The sequence below is a fragment of the Carcharhinus amblyrhynchos genome, chromosome 18 (genome assembly GCF_965287045.1).
Source record: "Carcharhinus amblyrhynchos chromosome 18, sCarAmb.v2.hapA, whole genome shotgun sequence".
In the NCBI taxonomy this organism is placed as follows: Eukaryota; Metazoa; Chordata; class Chondrichthyes; order Carcharhiniformes; family Carcharhinidae; genus Carcharhinus; species Carcharhinus amblyrhynchos.
Window position 1 is genome coordinate 44,418,889 of NC_137341.1, and position 22,861 is coordinate 44,441,749.

The window sequence follows — 22,861 nt, forward strand, 5'->3', positions numbered from 1 at the left end:
GAGGCGGGGGCGGAGACTGAGGGGGCGGGGAGAAGATTCAAGTTTGGTTGAGCATCTAGTCTATATATAGAAGCCAGTGGTGGGCGGCGTAGATTGAGCGGGCACTAGTTGAGGGCGGGCAGGAAGACCGGGAGAGGGAGTTAACCAAGGTGGGTGACCGTTGAAAATAAACAGCTTTTTTTTTAAATCCCTTCTTCCTGTCTCGGTTTTTGGATGGTGCCGCAGCGGGTACATTATATGGACGGGGGAGGCTTTATTTTTCTGTGATTTTTTATGTGTGTGAGGTGGTGGGAGGGTGTGGAGCCTGAGGCCTGCGGGACTGGGGGCTCGAGTGACAGCCCCCCCGCTTTGTGCAGCACTTTGTCCGTGGTGGAGGGGCAGAAGCACTTAGAGTAAAACCCTCAGCCCAGTCGGTCTGAATGGTTGTCAATGGCTTCACCTTCGCACACTGTAAATTTAATACATATAGAGGGTGGGAGGGGGGAGGCTGATATACATCTGTGCAATGCAAATAAATAAAAGGCAAATCCCTTTTATTACGAAGTGGTTTTTGTTGTGGCTTTAAATTTTTCGGCGAGTTATTGCACATTGATTATCTGCGTGACGCCTTAACTCGTAATTCCCTGGCCCCATTCCTTTAACGTAGTCTTTTTTATTTGTTATATATGCGAATAAGTGTATATACGTTCATATATGTATATGTGTGTGTGTGTATATGCACACACACACAAAAGACATGCAAATGCACACAGTTCATACCCGTGCAGCTTTTTATACACGTTTGTTAATGGGCTGCATGCGTGATCTGGCTGGTCATATTGGTATCTTGGGTGAGTCTGAGCTGTCAGCTTTTTTTAATCTTGCTGTCAGTTCAGGTGGGCCAAGTTGTGTGTTTTGTGCCCCCATCCCTCCACACCATCCTCTGATGATGAACCTGCCTACCTCTCACTCATGATCCTGACGCTGCTTCCAATAAAATGCAGGTCTGTTTCTCCTCCGAATGAGAAGAATGCAGTTTCTTTTAGAATCCAATCACCTTTTTCTTTTAAAATTCCAAGTGTGAGTATTTTGTGGGGAGGGAGTGTGGTGAACGGGATTGATTAGGATCTAAACTTGAACAAAAGATTGCCGTGGTATAGGACAAACAGGAGCACATTGAAGAATGTGCCTTTGAGATCAAAAGCTTGAGGTGTGATCAGGGTGCTTGTGATGGTGTTAGATCGTTGGGATTTGATTTGAATCCTACTTTAGGATTGTTACGTTTTGAAATTTTACTCTTTTTTTTTAAGGTTTGGTTTTGGTGAGGGGCTGATCCAAATTTTAAATTTCTGAAAATGCCAATTACTTTGTATGCTTGACAGCCAGTATGTCTCATATATATATATATCTTTTTGGGCTTCTATAAAGTGATCCTGGGGATCAAAAAGTGGCAGTTTCCATGGAATGAATGCCGACTAAAAAAGGGTGCTTCTTTGAAGATTTGAGAGTATTTATTTTCTAGTGGAGTTTCTGTATCGGAACTGCAAAATGTTATGCTGATAGTTAATATCAGCTATTCCTGTGTTGTATACTGTACAGTGGAATCTGGATATGACAGACTGTCAAAACTGATCAGTTTGTTTTCCCTCAGGCCCTGACTGTTTGCCGAAGATGGAATGCAGAAAGAATTTCACTCTTCATTGTAGTGAAATCATAAATGTGTTGATTATTTATGTTTTTGCCAATGGTGATCAGTACACTTGAGTGCTTCCTTCGTGCAATCTTTGCCTGGCAACAAATAGATAACTTAATATTGCATATCCATGTTTTTAAAAACCGCATGCAAAATCTAATTGATAATGCACATGTAATAGAAGCTTTCAGCTGAAAAAATGACTGTTGTCATTGTCAGAGTAAAGTTAATGCTGCAGTATTGTCACTGCCCTTATTTTCAGCATCTTTGTCTTCTCTTAAAAGATAGCGATTTCTGCCTCTGATACTACTACTTGCAAAACACTATGCCTTTGTTTAATTGCCCCAAGATAAAATGTGCATAATGAAAAGAAATTATTATTCTCCTGCCACCAACCTTGCCATCAAAACCTGTTTTTAAAAAATCTCTTCTGCTACGTTGAAAATAGTTCCAGAATCTTCAATCTCTTCATAACTGTAGCTCTTGAACTCTGCAGTGACCTTGGTGAATATATACAGTTTGCTTTAAGAACATAAGAACGAAGAGCAGGGGTGGGCCATCTAGCCCTTGAGCCTGCTCTGCCATTCAATAAGATCATGGCTGATCTTTTCATGGACTCAGCTCCACCTCCCCACCTGCTCACCATAACACTTAATTCCTTTACTGTTCAAAAATTTATCTATCCTTGCCTTAAAAACATTCAGTGAGGTAGCCTCAACTGCTTCACTGGGTAGGGAATTCCACAGATTCACAGCCCTTTGTGTGAAGAAGTTCCTCCTCAACTCAATCCTAAATCTGCTTCCCCTTATTTTGAGGCCACGCACCTAGTTCTAGTTTCACCCACCAGTGGAAACAACTTCCTTGCTTTTATCTAATGTATTATCTTATGTTTCTATAATATCTCCCTTTATTCTTCGGAATGTCAGTAAGTATAGCCCCAGTCTACTCGGTCTCTCCTCACAAGCCAACGCTCTCAACTCCAGAATCAACCTAGTGAATCTCCTCGGCACCCCCTCCAGTGCCTTTTAACGTCATTTTAAAATCCATGGAGGAATGCAAGCTGAGTTAAGGATTCTATTTGTTTGCGATTTATTATCTTCTCTCCCAAATTTCCATACCAGTCTGACAAATGGGTTGATTGTTATTCTGCTGGCTTCTGTTGTTGCCTTGATTTAGTTGTCCTCACAAAGCTTCTTCCTGCCCCGACTGAGAACTTCTCACAGAGATGCCATGCTTTCACGCGCATACCTTTTTAAATTTGTTTGCACCATCATAAAGCCTGTATCAAACCAGCGCCTGAGTTAATGTGGATATTCTGTGTTTTGCCACTTTTATTTTGTGCACTACAAGGCAAGTGATGTTGCTTTACGTGCACTAAATGTTTACCTGGCAAACCTGGCCACCTGTGTCTGGACTCTTCTGTCCCCTTGGCTATGTTTCACCAAGCTTTTGAACTCTTGCAGTCTATTAAATACTGAACCCAAATAACTTCTCAGCTCACTTTTTGTGAAAAACATTTCTTCCACTGTTTAATCTTTTATTATGCTTGATGTTATCAAGCCATTGTTTCCGTGTCTCTGAAAGAGTAGGAACCCTGAAACAAACCTCCTTGAGGCTAATGTGATTGAATTGTGACAGTAGGCTGTTTGCCTCCATTCTGTGAACCAGTCTAAGCAATAATTGATAAAATTATAAATCCAGCTCAATGCATATTCATTTGTGGGAAATGCTAATGATTGTTGAGCATCTTAATGTCTTAAAATTTTGAGAGCGTTGGCTTGTGAGGAGAGACCGAGTAGACTGGGGCTATACTTACTGACATTCAGAAGAATAAAGGCTCTCTTTTTTTGTTTCTTCCTGTATAAATCATTAACTATCATGAAATAGGCCTTTGCCTTAATTCCAAGGTGTTTTTAAAAATGTTAGAATGTGTTTACTCATTTCTTTTTGCCTGACTACTTGCACATAACCTAAGATTTTTAATGGCATGTCCCCAAATACAAAATCCCATTATGCAATGAGTCATTCTTTGGCATCATGTCCGAAATCTTTTTCTTCTCTTGTCCCTCGGAGATTAAAATTAACCATGCCATCTTGTTGATGGTTACGTTAACAAAATTGGCTATGTGAAAAGGCAGTTAAATATCCTTCACCCATAAATCAGAAAACCAAACATATCCAAGAACTATTTTTGTATGTTAACATTACAGGCAAAAATGAGTGTTAACAGTTAAGAAGTAGCGTGTGTTAGAGTTGACATATTGAGAAACAACTTGGAATTTGTAGCCTATAGCTAGCTTGGGCTATTGTAATGTAAGTAGACCTACTGTACATGTGGTAGCTTTCACTGCCAAAAATCAAAAATACCTGAACAGAATCATCCCAGAGGCTTTGGATAAAGAATACTTGACCTATATTTGGGGTTGCAGGTGAGTTATTGGACTGCTGGTTTTCCTCTCTTGTTGCCGCCTTAGTCTTTGTGGCTGGTTGCTTTAATTAGTGAAAATTATTGGGACTGAGTGAGACACTTCCAAACCTGGATCCAAGCCCAATCCAGACTGGCAGAATAAAATTCCCAGTAAAATTGAGGGGTTACTCCCCGACTCAGATTGCTGTATGGTTTCATAAATGAAGATTTAAAGTGTAAGGGTTCAAATTGTATACAAATGACTAGATTTCCACTCTGGAATCCTAAGCCTGACCACAGGACAGTTGGCTAATGGCTTGTTGAGGCACTCCTGTATTATCAGGATATTTTATCAGCTGACTGTCCAATGGCTGCAGTGTCCTCTACTTTAGAGATTTACTGGATATACTCCAGAGAATCCACAAAAACTAATAAATGCAAACAAATAGCTACTTGATTCTGGGATGATGAAAAAAATTGAATGAAGCTTTGAGGTTTCATCAATTCAGCTGCAGTTTAAAGTTGAAAATTCAGCAGACTAGAAAAAAAGCAGCCCATTAGAACAGATGAGGCCTCGAGGCTACCCGCAGGGAATTACTACAGTGAATATCGAAATATGGTAATGTGGAGAACAGAATGTGATTTGCAGCTTTTGTATTAAAATGTTCTCATTAAAACTGATTTAATTAGTAAATTTAGGAAGATTGCGCAGCATAATTGTTAACTGGCATTTCCTTTTAATCCCTTACAAATTAGCCTTTCCTCCCCCACGTTATTAACGAACATTCAATTAACATTTTTCTTTACTTGGTCTCCTTGTTCTGAGTAATACTTAGTTCAATTTTAATGCTTTTATATTTTAAGTAGCTTCCTTTCCTAAGCTTAAAGTTGTTCTACCTTAGCTGCATGTTTCTCAATCTTTTTAAAATACAACTTGGACCATAAGACATAGGAGCAGAATTAGGCCACTTGGCCCATCGAGTCCGCTCCACCAATTAGTCATGGCTGATATTTTTCTCATCACCATTCTCCTGCTTTATAAAACCATAAGACAGACAATTGACCTTGCAAATCAATTATGGCTATCAAATTGATTCCAGAAGCGAGGGGTTTGTTGTATGAAGAGAGGTTGAAAGGCTTATACTTTCTGGAATTTAAAAGAATGAGAGATCAAATTGAGGTATACAAGAAGATGACAGGTTTGGATAAAGTAGACATGAAGCGAATGCTTCTGCTAGTGGGGCATCCTAGGACAAGAGGTCTTAGGATAAGGGACAGCAAATTTAAAACAGAGTTGGGGAGAAACTATTTTTCACAAAGGATTGTAAATCTGTGGCATTCACTACCCCAAAGAGCAATGGATGCTGGGACAGTGAGTAAATTTAAGGAGGAGTTAGACAGATTTAGGAAAATGGGGATGAGGAGCATATCAGCCAAGATCGAATGGCGGAGCACACTCGGACTGAATGGCCTAATTCTGCTCTTATGTTTTATGAACTTGTGGTCTAGTTTCCATTAATTCTTTTGCTAAGCAGGGTTGTCCCACTGTCCTGGCCAATATTTATCCCTGTTTAACCTGACTAAACCAAATGATCTGATCATTGGAGTAGTGTTGTTTGGGAGCGTTTGCTGTATGCAATTTGGCTGCTGCTTTGTTTCCTGAATTGCAACCATGTCTACGTTTCGTGTATTTTATTGATTCCAACACACTTCAGCATGTCAGTTAATCATGACACCACGCACCCCCCCCCCCCCGCCCCAGCCAAACCATCTCTGTTGCAGTAAACCTACCTTAATTCCATATGTTATTTTCTCTACCATAACCATCTTGTGCATTTTAAACACCGATATTCAGTAAATTCTTTTATTTGTTTACTCAAGTAGTAAGACAATTGGTTCGGCACCTTTTTTTAAGAGATGTGTACTGACTACAATCCAACTCCTTATGGTTTTCATTCCATATTAAAGACAGTTTACTGAAACAAGTTGGGATGTAATTTCTCAGATGGGTAATGGCCCTGACGGAGGGTCATCCAGACTCGAAACATTTGCTCTGTTCTCTCTCCACAATTGCTGTCAGACCCGCTGATACTTTGCATTTTCTGTGTTTGTTGCATATACTCTTCTCCCTTTTTTCTTTCAAAGGGGACTGAAAGGCAGTGTTTCTAGGCTTTGAGGGTTTCAGTGTAACTTTTAATTTTAATCCCATGATATATTTGGAAGGTGGCTCTGCGGGACTGGTAATATGGGCTACTTTTAGTATTGATTCTAAATTCTCAATACAATACAACATTTTATAATCTGACACTTCTGGAATTGAGTTGTGTAGGACACAAAAGCATCTTCTGACCGTGTTGCATGGGGATATATTTTTGCTTGCCTTTGGCCTATGCAGTGTGTTTTACATCTTCATTTTAGTGAATTAGATATTTTTTCTTGTCAGGAGAGGTCACCATGAAGATCTGGTGTTAGTATTTGCCAACCTTTTACTTTGTCACCCTAGTTGGTAAAGTCTGATATGATATTTGCACATTAAGCAAAGGATTTAAAGTCTCATGACTTTGTGACTAGTAATCACTTGGTCTACTGTGCACCCGCTTGTTTTCAAGTTTGGCATTGCACATCTGATCAGTAACTCTGAGACAACAGTCTTTCTTTCATCCTTTCACTTAATTTCCACAACGTGCAATGACTGCACCCTACTGCAGCCAGTGTATCAACATTTTAAGCCTGTGAAAGAGTCAGAGATCAACAATGCATATCACTGTCAGTATTGCTGAGATGTGGATATGCTGGCGTTGGACTGGGGTAAACACAGTAAAAAGTCTGACAACACCAGGTTTAAGTCCAACCGATTTATTTGATAGTAAACTCAAGCTTTCGGGGTTTGTCCCTTCGTCAGTAACGCTGAGAACAACACAGTTCTCATTTATCAGACAAGAATGTGATAAAGGAAGATGCAATCATCATGTCAATAACCATGACTGGCTTTCATTTTCAGCACTAGAAAAATCTTTTCAGAATGCAAGACTTTAATATGAAAATTAAGGCTTGCTCTCTTCAACCACTGGGCATGCATCATCGGCCACAATTCTGTATTGTGGATTAGAGATAATTATGCCCTTTCTGTGAACAGTCTATTTGCTTGCTGCACAAAGGAACATCTTTCACTTAAAGTTTTAAAGTTTATTTATTAGTGTCACGAGTAAGCTTACATTAACGCTGCAATGAAGTTACTGTGAAAATCCCCTAGGCATCACACTCCAGCACCTGTTCTGATTCACTGAGGGAGAATTTAGCGTGGCCAATGTGCCTAACCAATACGTCTTTCGAACTGTGGGAGGAAACCAGAGCACCTGGAGAAAACCCATGCAGACACAGCGAGAACGTGCAAACTCCACACAGTGACCCAAGCCAGGAATCGAACCCAGGTCCCTGGCACTGTGATGCAGCAGTGCTAACCACTGTGCCACCGTACCAGCCCTGTTGCCTCAAGATTGTCAATATTAAGCAATGCAAAAAGAAAATAACCATAGTATTCCAAAGCAAGCCCCAACCGATGAATGTATTGAACTCTCGGACCTTGATATTACAATAGACCTTGTCCTTGCAATAGACAGATGAGGGTCAGGATTAAAAATGGTAGAATGTGACCCCAGGGTGCTACATATATATCAGTTGCCATTTTTGCAACAGCAAGTTTGTGACATTGCTGGCTAGGCCAGCATTCCCTCAATGCTCTTGAAAATATAGTGGTAATGAACTGCCTTTTGAATCACTGCAGTCCGTGTGTTGTGAGTACACCCAGTAAGAAGTCTCTCAACACCAGGTTAAAGCCCAACAGGTTTATTGGGTAGCAAAAGCCACGAGCTTTTGGGCCTCTGTGCAAGTCTTCAGTATTATTGTCAGAATATTGTCATGGTGCATAGCATTCACAGTATATAGTGCCTTCAGCTGTTTGTGATTATCATGTGGAATGAATTGAATTGGCAGAAGACTGGCATCTTGTGATGCTGGGGACCTTGGGAAGAGTCATAGAACATTACAGCGCAGTACAGGCCCTTCAGCCCTCTGTTGCGCCGACCAGTCTAATGACCCTCTAACTTAAACTATTCCAGTGTTATCCATATGCCTATCCACTGACCATTTGAACACCCTTAAAGTTGGCGAGTCCACAACTGCTGCAGGCAGGGCATTCTACGCCCTTACTACCTGCGATGGCTCATCCACTTTTGACTAAAGATGGTTGCAAATGCTTCAGCCTCATCTTTTGCAGTGACGTGCTGGGCTCCTCCATCGTTGAGATCAAGATATTTGTGACATTTCGTCCTTCAGTTAGTCACGAATAGCGATGGACAACAATTAACTATGTGGAAGGATTGCAGAGCTTGGATCTGGTCTGTTGGCTGTAGGATTGCTTACCTCTGTCCATCACTTGCTGCTTTTTAAGTGTGCCTGGTGTGTACAATAGATTCTTGTCATGATGGCTTATTTGGGAAGTGGTTACTGTCTAAGAAGATAGATTTATTTATCAGTCCCTTTTTAAAAAATGGTTATTTGAGAAAAAACAGTCCAACCTGTTGCTAATATAGTACAAATGTTCCTATGTTACAGGTTTTAGGAGTACCATGTCTCGTCGTACCAGAAATAATCGTGCCTGGCGGTATGTGTACAGTGGTATTCGAGACGCTGAAGCTGTGACTGTAGTAATGCCTGACGGATCAGTAGGCCCAGCTGCTGGCTATGATTCGGATGGTCAGGTAGATAATATGACACAAAATATTTCATTGCTAACGTTTTTACAGACTGAGTACTCTATAAATGAATTGTATACTTTCTTCCCTCAGATTGCGTTTCCCTTTTTTTCCAGCTGTGTTAACAGTGCTGACAGGAATCAGACTCAAATGTGCTTGTCTCTGCCCTGTGCTCTTCCGTTCCCTGATCAATGGAATTGCTTCTTACAATATTCACTGCTTTTCCTCTTCTTGGGATGGACTCAAATTGCATAGGATGAACATACGTTAGAGAATTACCCAATGGGCAACGTGTATGGGTAAATAGGCTTGATTCCAAACTGCAGTTATTTTAACTGAACACTTTGCTGCTTTCAACAGTTGAGTAACTTTAAATTCTTATAGCTTCAAAATAATAAAAAAAACTTTCCTGATTATAGTATAAAGGTCTGGCGCAAATCAGACACCCCCTGTGATGTAAGAGAGCACTTGATCCATACTCACTGTTGGACAGCACAGACAGTTCCTAACTTGTACTCTTTGCTATATCTTTGATTGCTGGCCTATGTATGACAGCAAAGACTTGTTCAGACCTGCCAAATTGTAACCAACACTCTACAACATGGTGGCAGTAAAGGATCGATGCCGAAAGCATGAAAAAAAAAGAAACTGCAGAGTCAATTGATTTTGCGAGATAACAAAGGCTGACATTAAGAAGAAGAAAAACATAAACCCAAATGAACATAGTCATAAAACCGAGCAAGATCACAGAGTGGGTAAGATACAGTAAAAAGGCAGAATAAACAGCAATCAGGAATTCATTATTAGTATTCCAGAAGTAAGCTCCTTAACACATGGCTGCAGCTTTTGGAAAAATCAAAAGCCTGACAGAAAATGTAGAGGAAAAACTAAAATGCCGGAAGACTGAGGGAAAAATGTGGTGAAGCATTCTGATCTGAAAACAAGCTCTAGATACAGAGGTGCAGAGGAAAAATCTCCAGGAAAAAGCTACAAAGAGAGACTTGGATGTTAAAGGCAGAGATTAAAGTTTTCATACTGAAGCACAATTGAATTTCTAGTGAACCAGATGGGTTTTACAACAATCAATGATGGTCATCATTAGACTTCCAATTCCAGATTCAAATGTCACCATCTGCTGTGGTGGGATTCAAATCGGTCCCCAGAACAGGACCATGTACTCTGGAATATTAGCCCAGTGACATTAACGCTGGGCTACCATCTCTTTTTGATGGCCCCCAAGCATCAGAAATCTCGAGTAATGGTCTAGTAATAGTACCTCAGGATGGTGGGTAGCTTGGAGGGAAACCTGATGGTGTGCTGCCCTGGTCCCCCTAGATGGCAGTGGTAGTGTCCATGGATCTAGCAGATGCTGCCTGAGGAGTCTTGGTGAGTTGGTGCAGTGCCTCTTGTAGATAGTACATGCTGCTGCCACTGAAGTCAGTTGTAAAGGGAGTGAGGTTGAAGGTGGTGGATGGGTGCCAGCCAATTATGCGAGTTGCTTTGTGCTGGATGGTGTCAAGCTTCTTGAGTATTGTACTCATCCAGGCAAGCGAAGTGTCCCATCACACTCCTGACTTGTGCCTTGTATATGGTGGACAGGCTTCGGGAGAGTCAGAAAGTGTGTTATACACCACAGGATTTCTAGCTTCCACCTGCTCTTGTAGCCGAAGATTTACTTATTATGGACAATCCATTTCAGTTTCTAGTCAGTGGTAACCCTGAGGGTGTCAGTGGGAGAATCAGTGGTAATGCCATTAAATGCCAAGTGGTGATTGCTATCTTCTCTCGTTGAAAATGGTCATTGGCACTGGTGTGGCATGTTATTTGCTACTCAAGCCTGGATGTGTTCCACATCTTGTATTTAGAACTGGACTGCTTAAAAGTACGTTTGACTTGATGACGAATTATAGGGCAGTATCTAGCTCAGACTTGAATTGTAACTTAGTTTCAACTGAATCAAGAAAATAGTATAACAGTGCTTGTTTGACAAGAAATGAGTGATCATTGTGATGTTCTGGGTTCTGAAGTGTTTAATGAAATTGGGGCTCTCAGAAACATACCACTAAAACAACCTATTGCAAAGTTAAACAAAATGCTGCAAATACTTGGGCCAGGCAGCATCTTTGGAAAGGAACAGAATTAATATTTGAGTTTGGAATTCCGCATTAAAATCATAATCTAATCAAGCAAAGTCAGTGTGGCTTCATGGAGGGGAAATAGTGTCTGATTAATTTATTTGGGTTTTGAGTGGCGAAGCAGGCTCAAGAGGCCGAACGGTCTACTCCCGTTCTTATTTCTTATGGGCTGAAAACTCTTCACCAGAATCCAAGCTGCTGAAAGATCATCGTGAAGCGCTTAATGGTTTTCTCTCTTCTGATAAGTGACGTGCATATTCCCATCATTCCTATGTTTACTTCAGATCTCTAGCAGCTGTTGTATTTTATTTATCTATTGATAAATTTTTCATGTATTGATTGTTGGCAAGTCTCAATTTGATCCTATTGTGTTGGGCATTACTGAAGTACAGTAGTTGTCCACTGTGACAGTGGTGTGACGTTAACAGTAATTATTATGCCAAACTTTTCCTCTTCTGTCATTATAGATTATATAAAAGAGAAAAACTCGGGTTGGCTGAGGCTAGACCATATTTATTTGCCATTGATGGATGAGGGCTGACTAAATGGGTGGCACAGTGATTAGCACTGCTTTGTCTCAGTGCCAGGGATCCGGGTTCAATTCCCGGCTTGGGTCACTATGCAGAATTTGCACGCTGTCCCTGTGTTTGAATGAGTTTCCTCCGAAGGCTCTGATTTCCTCCCACGGTCCAAAGGTTTATGTGGATTGGCCATGCTAAATTGCCACTTAGTGTCAGGGGACTTGATAGGGTAAGTGCATGGGGGTAGGACCTGGGTGAAGTTGTGGTCGGTGTAGACCCGATGGACTGAATGGCCGCCTTCTGCACTGTCCGATTCTATGAAACATTCCTGCAAAAAGGTGAAAGCTATTGCTCCTTTTGTAGCAGTGGTTGAACTAGTTTAGCTAGTTTTACTTGCAGAGCCTTGTTTCTAGAAGCATTCACAAGTATCTGTTTTGAAAAATCTTTTTTTGGCTGATCTTGGTTTTGCTGCTTATTTACAGACCTCACCAGTTATTGGATTGAAACATTAATGAGTGGGGGGAATCAAATATGGGTCAGATTTCAATTTCATCTGATTTTGCAACCCTTGTCATTGATTTTTAAATCTTGGTGGAGTAAAATGAGGAATTGTGCTGGAAAATTTGTTTATAGTGCAATAACAAAACTAGGAGATCATTTTGGAATTTTGTTTTAACGTGGCTTTTGTTTCATCCCTTCAAAGCACAGCGACTCCGATTCTGAGCCAGAATTCCACTTGCCGCCATCAATCCCAACAGCATTACCTGTGACCGGAGAGTCTTACTGTGACTGTGTAAGCCAAAGTGACACCCGATATTGTGGTAGTATGCGCAGCTTTCATCGCATGAAGGACTGTCACTGTGGAGAGGAGGATGAATGTAAGACTGAATTCAAAATTGCCTTTACTTTCAAGGGATTAGGTACCACCCAGGTTTATAGCAGTTCATAAGTGCATTGGAAGTGTAAAAGGATCTTGTGGAATGTTTAATCCTTGTGCTTTTCAGAATTATAGCATTAATTCTTCATTCTACATTTCGGAGGTTTTAAGAAATCAGCTATCAGCAGACCTGTGGCAAGTGAATAAATTTGTGGTACCTATTTTGGCATGAGATTGTTGCACCAGTGGAAACCACATCTTATTTAGTATCAATTGAGGCGCAGTAATCAGCTTGGTCAAAATGAAGTTGCAGTACATTGCAGCAGTTGATTTTCAGCATGGTGTACTCTGCCAATTAAGGAATCTCTGATATTGTCATTTTGACTTTAAACTACTGGATCTGCCCTCAAGTGGACCAAATGGAAACCAGCCGATGTAGGAGCAGCCCATCGAGTCCACTGTGCCATTCTATGAGATCATGACTGATATAATCTTCAACTCCATTTTTCTGCCCCATCGCCATAACTCTTGATTCCTTTACTAATTTTAAAAATCTGTCTATCTCTGCCTAGAAGACACCAACCTCTAAATCCCTCTACAGTAAAGAATTCCACAGATTCACTGACCTCAGAAGAAATCCCTCCTCATCTGTCTTCATGAGTGACCCACATACTGAGATTCTGCCCTCTGGCCCTAGACTCTCCCACAAGGAGAAACAACCTCTTGGGATTCTCAGGAGGTTTGACAGTAAATGCTATGTCTCAATAAGGTCACCTCTTATTTTCCTAAACTTCTAGTAAGTACAGGCTCAACCTGTCCTCATAGGAAAATCCCTCCATGAACCTTCTCTGGACTGCCTCCTATGCCAATATATATCTCCTTGGATAAGGGGACCAAAACTGTTCAGTATTCCAGCTGTGGTCTAACTAGTACCTTGTATAGTTTTAGTAAGACTTTCCTATTTTTATACTCCATTCCCTTGAAATAAAGGCCAACATTCCATTCCTTCCCTATTATCGACTGAAGTTGCATGCCAGCTTTTTGTGACAATGAATGACTGGTTTTCAGGATGGAATCCAATTCCTCACTTCTAATGACCATAATGGTAGAAATCGGAACTGAATTCGAATCATTCGCAAAGAGGACTTGAGATTAACTCTGTTTTTGTCCCACAGATGATGCCAGACCTGAGTTTTTCCAACACTTTAGTTTTTATTTCAATTGCTCCCATGTTTCTTGTTTTTTTAATTTATTACTTTTACAACTAGAGTTACATTAAAACTGCAATGAAGCTACTGTGAAAATCCCCTAGTTGCCTTGCTCCGGCGCCTGTTTGGATACACTGAGGGAGAATTTAGTACGGCCAATGCACCTAACCAGCTCACCTTTCGGACTGTGGAAGGAAACCGGAACACTGAGGAAACCCACACAGTCACTGGGAGAACGTGCAGACTCTGTCAGTGACCAAGCCGGGAATCGAATCTGGGTCCCTGGTGCAGTGAGGCAGCAGTGCTAGCCACTGAATGTCCCTATTATAGTGTATGAGCATAGACCCGTAGCCTTTTTTCTTCAGCTGTCATGGGATGTACAGGAAAAGTTGTGCTCTGTCTTTACTCAGTGTCCATGCTGCAAAGTCAAGGTTTACTCAAAGAATTTAAGAGTTGGGGCAAGACCCATTGCAGTTTTTCAAAATTCCAAACATGATTATGGGAAATATTCTAATAACTTGAATGCTAATTTGAGAAATTGTGCCTTTCCTGCTCTGCCCTAAATGTCCTTGTATGCCTTTACAAACTTGCTTGGACAGTGCTTCAGTTTATTGCACATTATGTCAGCTACTCTTGATGTTCCTGTAATGAGTAAATGAGTAAAACATGACCATTAGTGGTAGGGGTAGCTCACTAAAGACTCTTTCCTGCAGATTTTGAATGGATGTGGGACGATTCTACCAAGTCCTCAGCTACATTGCTGAGCTGCGAGAACAGAGAAGTGAATTTCCACATGGATTACAGTTGTGGAACAGCAGCCATTCGTGGGGACAAAGAAATGAGTGAAGGTCAACATTTCTGGGAAATAAAAATGACATCCCCTGTATACGGCACAGACATGGTAAGTACAGTAAACCTTTCTAAGATGCAGACACGATATTACGTTATAGAGTCCCTACAGTGCTGAAGGAAGCCATTCAGCCCATCAAGTCTGTACCAACTCTTCGACAAAGCATCCCACCCAGACTCAAACCCACGTATTTAGCCTGCTGATCTCCTAACCTACACACCTTGGGGACACTAAGAGGCAATTTAGCATGGCCAGTCCATCTAACCTGCACATCTTTGGAGCATGAGGGGAGTATCCAGAGGAAATCAACGCAGATACTGGGAGAATGTGCAGACTGTGCACAGACTGACCCGAGGCCAGAATTGAACCCAGGTCCTTGGTGCAGTAAGCTTTTATCACGTAAGGGTTCTTTCTGGAAAAGTGTGATTTTTTTTTTAAAGAAACTGTGTAACATTAAATGTTGCTGTTTATGATTGAAGCTGGGATCAAGGACTTGCTAACCAGTTTTGTACATGTTTAGTTTATTTTCATTATGTCTTGTGTTTATGCATGCTCACTTTAACCCCTAATGTTGATATTTTTTCTTGCTATATCTTGATATATTTTTGAACTAAATACTTATCAGATGGTGTTTTAGGCAAGTGCTTATTGCAGTTATCCATCCTTTAACACAGGAAAGTTCCAGCAGGAACTATGTTAATATTTTGATTAGCACCTTCTGTGTCATCTGTCTGTCCTGTTCTCCACTATCCCCCGAAGAGCCAAAATGGGATGATCTTTAAAAATTCTAATTGCAGTATGACCAAAAAAAAGTTAACTCTGGCTTTTCTTTACATGCTTTGGGCTGTGCTGGTTCTTTCTTTTTTCTCTTATGAAGTCAGCAAATGAATGAATTTTTTTAAAAAGAGAATTACAGTCCCCACCTATTAATGAGTTAGCTTAAAGGAAGAGTGCTAGTCTGTTGAACAAGACTAGTGAATCTTATGATTGAACCCAGCAGCACATAAGAGGGGATTAAGTATGTGAGTGTACCATAAGGCAATGTTGTTTATTTCTTAAGCATGTTCATGCAGTCGATGCTGGGTAGTGTAAGTTGTAACTGCCAACCTGTTTGTTTTTTGTCAGAGGTAATAAGTATACAAGGGAATTTGCTATTCACTGGATGTCTTCTGCCTAAAATATATGGTGCATAACACTCGTAAATGGTGACAGTTTAATAACTGTGTTAGATTAGTCTGAGAGGGCAAACAGCTTTGATTTAACATTGCACCAAGAAACATCACCTCCAGCACTCCCTCAGTACTGTGCTGTAAGTGTCACCCAAGGATTATATGCTCAAGTGCTTGTTGTGGGACTTGAACCCATGACATCTGAGGTCTTACAGGTGAGAATGTGTTGCCCACTGAACCACAGTGCCAAATCCTGAAGGAATTTACAACAGCTGATGAGCTTTTCCGATTTGCACTCACTATACTGAGTGCAACAGACATTGATGCTTTTTGCTTGATTTGAAATGATTGCTCAATTTTTTTAAATGTTGTGGTTTGTGTTATACAGCAAACCTGTTATACTGAAAAACTACAAAATGGCTTATAAGTTAACATTTGTTCAGACTAGTCAAAATGGAGACTGAATTCTTTAAACGTTTAAAGTTTATTTTGTTAGTGTCACAGGTAGGCTTACATTAACACTGCAATGAAGTTACTGTAAAAATCCCCTAGACGTCACATTCTGGCGCCTGTTCAGCGACACCAAATGAGAATTCAGCATGGCCAGTGCACCTAACCAGCACATCTTTTGGGCTGTGGGAGAAACCCACACAGACTTGGGGGAGAACACACAGACTTTGCACAGACAGTGACCCAAGCCAAGAATTGAACCCAGGTCCCTGGCGCTATGAGGCAGAAGTGCTAACCACTGTCTATCTTTAGCTACACAGCGATACAGCTTTGGTCAAACAAAATAATCCACCCGTTTGGTCCCAGGTTCTGAAGGTCCATCCACGTTATTGAAATATCCCAAGCCGTGACTGGTTAAATTTATGAACTGAATCTGTTCAGTGTTGAAGTTTCAACCATGCAGAAGGCTGGTGATCAGGTTTAATTACTAAATGGCTGGTTTAAGATCTTTTTTGAGCTTAAACAAAGTCTTCATAACAATTGAAGATTGTCCAGCCTTGTACAACCTGATGTTCTTAGTCCAAGCATTGTGACTTTATAATTTGTCTGGTTTAGTGATTTTTATACAGATTTGCAAGAAGGGGAAAAACTCGTTTACAACTTTTTTAAATCACATCCATGGTATCATTAACCATACTGACCAAATTCTTTATCTTTTTGTAACTTGATGTATTTGACTGGTCCTGTCTTTTATTTCTGTGCACTGTTTAGATGGTAGGAATAGGAACAACTGATGTCAAACTGGACAAATTTCGTCATACCTTTTGCAGCTTACTGGGAAAGGATGAAAATAGTTGGGGTCTCTCCTATACAGGTACTGCTCTTGTGACATCGTTAAAAATAGGGTACTTTGTCCTCCTGCTGTTTGACCATATTTTAAATGGGAGAATATCAGCCCTCTTTTTAAATTAGTGTGATTTGTATGGTATCCTCAACTCTATCTACAAGCATTGTTTATACTATGTATATATGGTCATTCTCTTCAATCCATGATAGCTTTCTCCATCCCACTTCAGACAAGCTATTCATAAAATCATAAAATCCCTACAGTGCAGAAGGAGGCCATTTGGCAGATCAGCTCTGCACTGATGACAATCTCACCCAGGCCCTATTCCTGTAACCTCACACATTTACCCTGCTAATTGCCCCGACACTAGGGTCAATTTAGCATGGCCAATCAACCTAAGCCGCACATCTTTGGAAGGAAACCAGAACACCCGGAGGAAACCCATGCAGTATGAGGAGAATGTGCAAACTCCAAACGGTGACCCAAGGCTGGAATTGAACCCAAGTACCAGGTGCTGTACGGCAACAGTGCTAACCACTGTGCTGCCCACACGTTGAATGAACTTTTCCATACTGCAGAGCATTGATTGAACTGCAAGACTTGGAGAGCTGTTTTACCAATGCTTTGAATTATTATTTTTTGATGAGCACCTGAATCTGAACTTGAATGAGATAATGCCTGGAAATGGAGAAATGCAAGCTGCAAAGCTGGGACAAATTGAGCAAATAGTGTTGCCTGTTAGCATGTGGAATTCTGTGCAAACAGGATTGACTCCTGTGCAAAAATGTTTTGTTGTACCCTGATTTCTATTAGTGTAATTTTTAAAAGATCCATGTGCAAAAAGATACTTGGAACTTGTACATTTTGGACTTGGCCAGGAACTTTGAAACCAAGCTTTCAAACCTTTTAATTTCCATCAGTTTGTTACATTCTAAATACCAAAGTTACTTTCTTTGCATGTCTACAAAATAACCTGTCTCATGTACTAGTGTTGCAGTTGTCTAGTGTTAAACTTTTTTAAAAATCTATAATTAATTTTGTTGTAGGTGTATTACATCACAAAGGTGCCAAGATTCACTTCTCAACAAGATTTGGACAAGGCTCCATCATAGGTGTTCACTTGGATACCTGGCATGGTACCCTGACGTTTTTCAAAAATAGGAAATGCATAGGTATGGCTTAGTTTTATGTAGTGGGAATTTTATCTTGCCCAGTGCTCCTGAATTAAAATGTTTAATATAGTTGACTGCTTAGTTTTCATTGCCTGTTGATCACCAAGAGCTTGGATATTCGTAAAGTCCCTACAGTGTAGAAGGAAGATATTCAGCCCATTGAGCCTGCACTGACAAAAATCCCCACCCAGGTCCTGTCCTCATAACCCCACATATTTACTCTCCTAATCCCCCTGATGTTAAGGGACAATTTATCATGGTCAGTCAACCTAACCCGTACATCTTTGGACTGTGGGAAGAAACTGGAGTACCCGGAGGAAATCTCACAGACATGGGGAGACCGTGCAAATTCCACACAGACCCTTCTGTTGCAAACTGAGCTACAATAAAACTTTCCTTTAAAATTATGCATATTTAATTTTTGATATAAATTCAAACTGCTGCTTAAGTATAATAATTTGGTTTTGCCAGAAAGAAACAAGCCTTAAAAATTCACGGTATATATGGTCGATAATTTTAGAATTTTCTCCTAAAAAGCAAAGTCATACTTCAGTAACCCATATAATTTCTGCTTTCAAAGGATCATTGGTATGCTGTCCTAATTGCAAGATATTTAAAATGTTTGAGGGGTTTAATTTTTAAACCTAAGCTGCAAACAGGCTCAAGCAATATTCTGTAAATGTAAAAAAAATAGGATTCCACAAATGTCAAATCCAAGTGGTATGCATTTCCAATGACCACCAGGACTTTCTATTAAATTGGCATCTACATAGAGCAAGAGGAGGCCATTTGTCCCTTCGAACTTGCTCCGCCATTCATTACGATCATGACTGATTGTCCAACTCAGTGACTTAATTTAAATACTCTTGCGGTTGTAATCTTGCTGCATCAATGCAGAGCTGCTTTGAATTTAAAAGTCAAATATATATGAAAATTGCATAAAGTATCAGCATCACTGCTGATGTAAGCTACTTGAATCTGTAGACCTTCTGTACAGTGTAATTTATTCTCCATAGAATTCAGTGTCTTACCATTTTTTATACAAATGACAATATTAAATTGATGGCATTAATGTTTACCCTTGCTTAAGATTGTCTTGTAAATTAAAAGATTTGACAGTGAAATATTTTCCAACTTAGTTTTTGATTCTATTCTGTTACCAATGATCCTTTGAAAGCAGAAATTATATGGGTTACCGAAGTATGACTTTGCTTTTTAGGAGAAAAATCTAAAATTATCGACCATATATACCATGAATTTTTAAGAGCTTGTTTCTTTCTGGCAAAACCAAATTATTATATTTAAGCAGCAGTTTGAATTTATATCGAAACATATAAAAGTAGCAGTTGGCAGTTTGGCCCTTTGAGCCTGTTCCGCCATTCATTGTGATCGGAGCTGATCATCCAACTCAGTAAGCTGCTCCTGCTCCTTCTCCCCTACCCCACTACATTTGATTTTCTTCACACCAAAAACTCTCAACACCATCTTGAAAACATACAACGTAATGATCTCAACTGCTTTCTGTGGTGGAGACTTCCAAAAGCTCACCACTCTCCAGGTGAACAAATTTCCCCTGTACTCAAATCCTCTCGCTCTGAAGGCCAGCATACCATTTGCCTTTCTGTTGCATCTATATACCTGCTGTCAGAAGCTAGTGTACAAGAACACCCAGGTCTCATTGTACACTCCCCTCCCTCAAGTCATAGCCATTCAGATATTGATCTGCCGCCTTGCTTTTGTGACCAAAATGGATAAATTCACATTTATCCACATTATTTTGTAACTGCCATGCATTTGTTCGCTCATCAATATATATTGTATGTGGCTAGCGTCTTAGCCCTGATCCCTGCGCTACCTGCTATTTACTGTCTGCCATTTCGGCAACAACCTGTTTTTTTGTTTCCTGTCTACCAACCAGTTTTCTATCCATCTCAATGCACTATCCCAGTCCCATGTGTTTTAATTTTACACTTGTGGGAGTATGTCAAAGCCTTTTGAAACTCCAAATAAGCCACATCCACTGGTGGCACAGTGGCTAGCACTGCTGCCTCATAGCACCAGGGACCCAGGTTTGATTCCTGATTAAATCCATGTGGATTCTGCGCATTCTCCCCGTATGTGCATGCGTTTCCTCTGGGTGTTCTGGTTTCCTCCCACAATCCAAGACATGCTGGTTAGGTGAATTGGCCATGCTAAAATTCTCCCTCGATGTACCCGAAAAGGTGCCGGAGTGTGATGACTAGAGGATTTTCACAGTAACTTTATTACAGTGATAATGTAGGCCTACTTACGGCAGTAATAAATAAACTTTGCCCCCACCCCACCCCACCATCAATGTAATGACTTACATCTTTGAAGAATTCCAGCCGATTTGGCAAACCTGATTTTCTTTTGTAAATGTATGCTGACTCTGTCCAATCCTGCCACTGTTTTCCAAGTGTTCTGTTAAATCTTTTATAATGGACTCCAGCATTAGTATTACTCCAGATATTATTGGGGAACATTCTGTTCTGTAAGAGCGACCATGTGTCTTGTGTGTATATGATTGAATTAAGCTGGGGAAAAATTAATAGAGACAGCTTGTCTGGGAGAGTTGGAGATTAAAGGTGGTAGGGACATATATTTGTAAAGTGGATTTATAAGTAAATAGGTTAGGTTAAAAATTTGCATTTGGAGACAGTTAAGGACTTGCTTTTCAACTCTTATATTTCAAAGAGAGTAAGGGACTTAAACAAGGGAAGGATATTAAATTTTACTTCTGCTGAAAGAGGAGGCAATAGGAACACCTGAACGGTTTTTATATTTTTGGAAAAGCTCAATTTCAAAGATAATGAGGATAATCTGAAGATTAAATGAAAGGGGATATTGTAAGGAATGATGTTGTATTGGTTCTATGGGGAAGACCCTGGAACAGCTGTGTTGAGTGAAATCTGAAATAGAGATCCAGAAACCGGTTTTGCTCCTGAATTTTCTTGGATTTCCAAAAACTACTTGACATACTTTTTACTAATGTGACAGCAGTTTTGCCTTCAATAATATCAGATTTTGAGCTAAAAATCTATAAGGGAGTTTGACCAAGAAGGTGTTTACTTATCTGTTGTGATGACATAAGTTTTTTGGGAGGTTTGTAAGACTGATTTAATTGTGCAGCTTGTGTCCAGGTTTTCTTTTTTTTCAAAAAGTCCAGAAGTGTTAGAGGAATCCAATGCTCCTAGGATCAATGGATTTTTTTCCCCTCATTTTCAGAATACCAACAAAAAGGATTATGATCAGTAAGCCAAGTTTTCCTCTGGGGTTTGCCTTGCTCAGCAAGTAACGTCAGCTGTGATCATAATATTTGCAATAGTTGAAAATAGCTGTATTGTGAAATGACAGTAATGATGTGTGTTCAGCTGGCAATGATGAGTGTTTTTTTCTCTTTACAAGGAGTTGCAGCTACCAAGCTTCAAAACAAGAAATTCTTCCCGATGGTTTGCTCAACTGCAGCGAGGAGCAGTATGAAAGTGATTAGGTCTTGTTTCTCCCCAACCTCACTCCAGTACCTCTGCTGCCTACGGCTCCGACAGCTGTTACCTGAACACAATGACAAATTGGAGGTTCTTCCCCTGCCGCCGGGCCTGAAACGGATGCTCCGCAACCGATTGGGATGGGTCCTCTCTATGAATCACGAAGGCAGTGGCAAAGAGGTGGCATGCAGCTCATCAGGCAGTGATTCTGATAGTTCCTCAGTGGACGCTGAAGCTTGCCAACGCAAGAGGTGTCGGCGGACTTAACACTCATTCTGGTTTGATTTCTCTTTTTAAATCGTGACTATAATTCTAACTGCCACAGCTGCAATACTAAAGTATGGACATGGACCAATACTGCTATATGATGAGCCAAATACAGGATGATCAAAGCTCCCAGCTTCATTTTTAATGCTTCTAGCTCCTCTCTCAAAACTACTGGGGATTGTTCACTTGTGAACTGGGATTGACGAGAAGTGCTGAATGCTGGCCGAAGCCACCCTTTTGAATAAAGTACCTACATACGTCGAGAATTCTTTTCAATCTACTTTTTGGCTTTTTTTTTTGTAGGTCATTTAGTGCTTTCACCTCTTAAAGAAAAATTAAATATTCAGCTTGTTTAAAATATTTACCTCCTGATTCTTTTCTTTTTCCCCCACCTCTCAAGAAAGCTTCATCAATATTTGCAGATGGTCGAGCCATCCAAACCAGGGAAGTCCTTTTCTGATTCCTTGTCTAAGCTACATTAGCTCCAAACTGGGTGAAAGTAGGATGCTAAAGTTGGCCATTCTGGTCTTGCGTTGATACTGGGGAAGAAGAAAAGATTCCTGTTCCACATAACTGTATAGTGAACAACCGAGTAAGTGTGTATATGTGCCTTCTGGGTAAGGACAAGATGGTTGCTTTATGTTATACCTTGCTAGTATTGATGATTAAGCGTTACACTTGTATTTTATATTCTTTTTTGGATGAACGACAGGGAAAGCTCTGCCAAATCTTGTTCTGGGAGGATAAAATCCTTCACTGGGTCAGGATACTTTTTGTAAAGTTGGGTGAGGGTGCAGTAAATAAAATTTGTGCCAAGGTCAGCCTTAATGTTTGGTAACTTCAAAAAAAATCAAATTGACTAACTGTGTTTACCTACATGTGGCGTATAACAGAATACCATATTTCTGTCATAAGTTGCATTCAATAACCAGCTTTGACCCAATGTTGATGGATTTCATTTGAGGTTTTGTTTCCAATTCTCCAGCTCTTTCATGTAATAGCAAATGGGATAGAGTTGCAATACTT

At 40.3% G+C, this 22,861-nt stretch overlaps 1 protein-coding gene across 1 annotated transcript; it reads left to right on the top strand.

The window, feature by feature from the left end:
* The first annotated feature begins 87 nt into the window (after positions 1–87).
* On the top strand, positions 88–22,652 carry LOC145355083 (SPRY domain-containing SOCS box protein 3-like). The gene is made up of 7 exons (XM_080206929.1): positions 88–149; positions 8,694–8,839; positions 12,193–12,367; positions 14,288–14,475; positions 16,815–16,917; positions 17,937–18,062; positions 21,489–22,652. Exons 2-7 carry the CDS (start codon positions 8,708–8,710, stop codon positions 21,833–21,835), a joined length of 1,071 nt encoding a protein of 356 aa, XP_080063055.1. The 5' UTR covers positions 88–149; positions 8,694–8,707; the 3' UTR covers positions 21,836–22,652.
* The last annotated feature ends 209 nt before the right edge of the window (positions 22,653–22,861 follow it).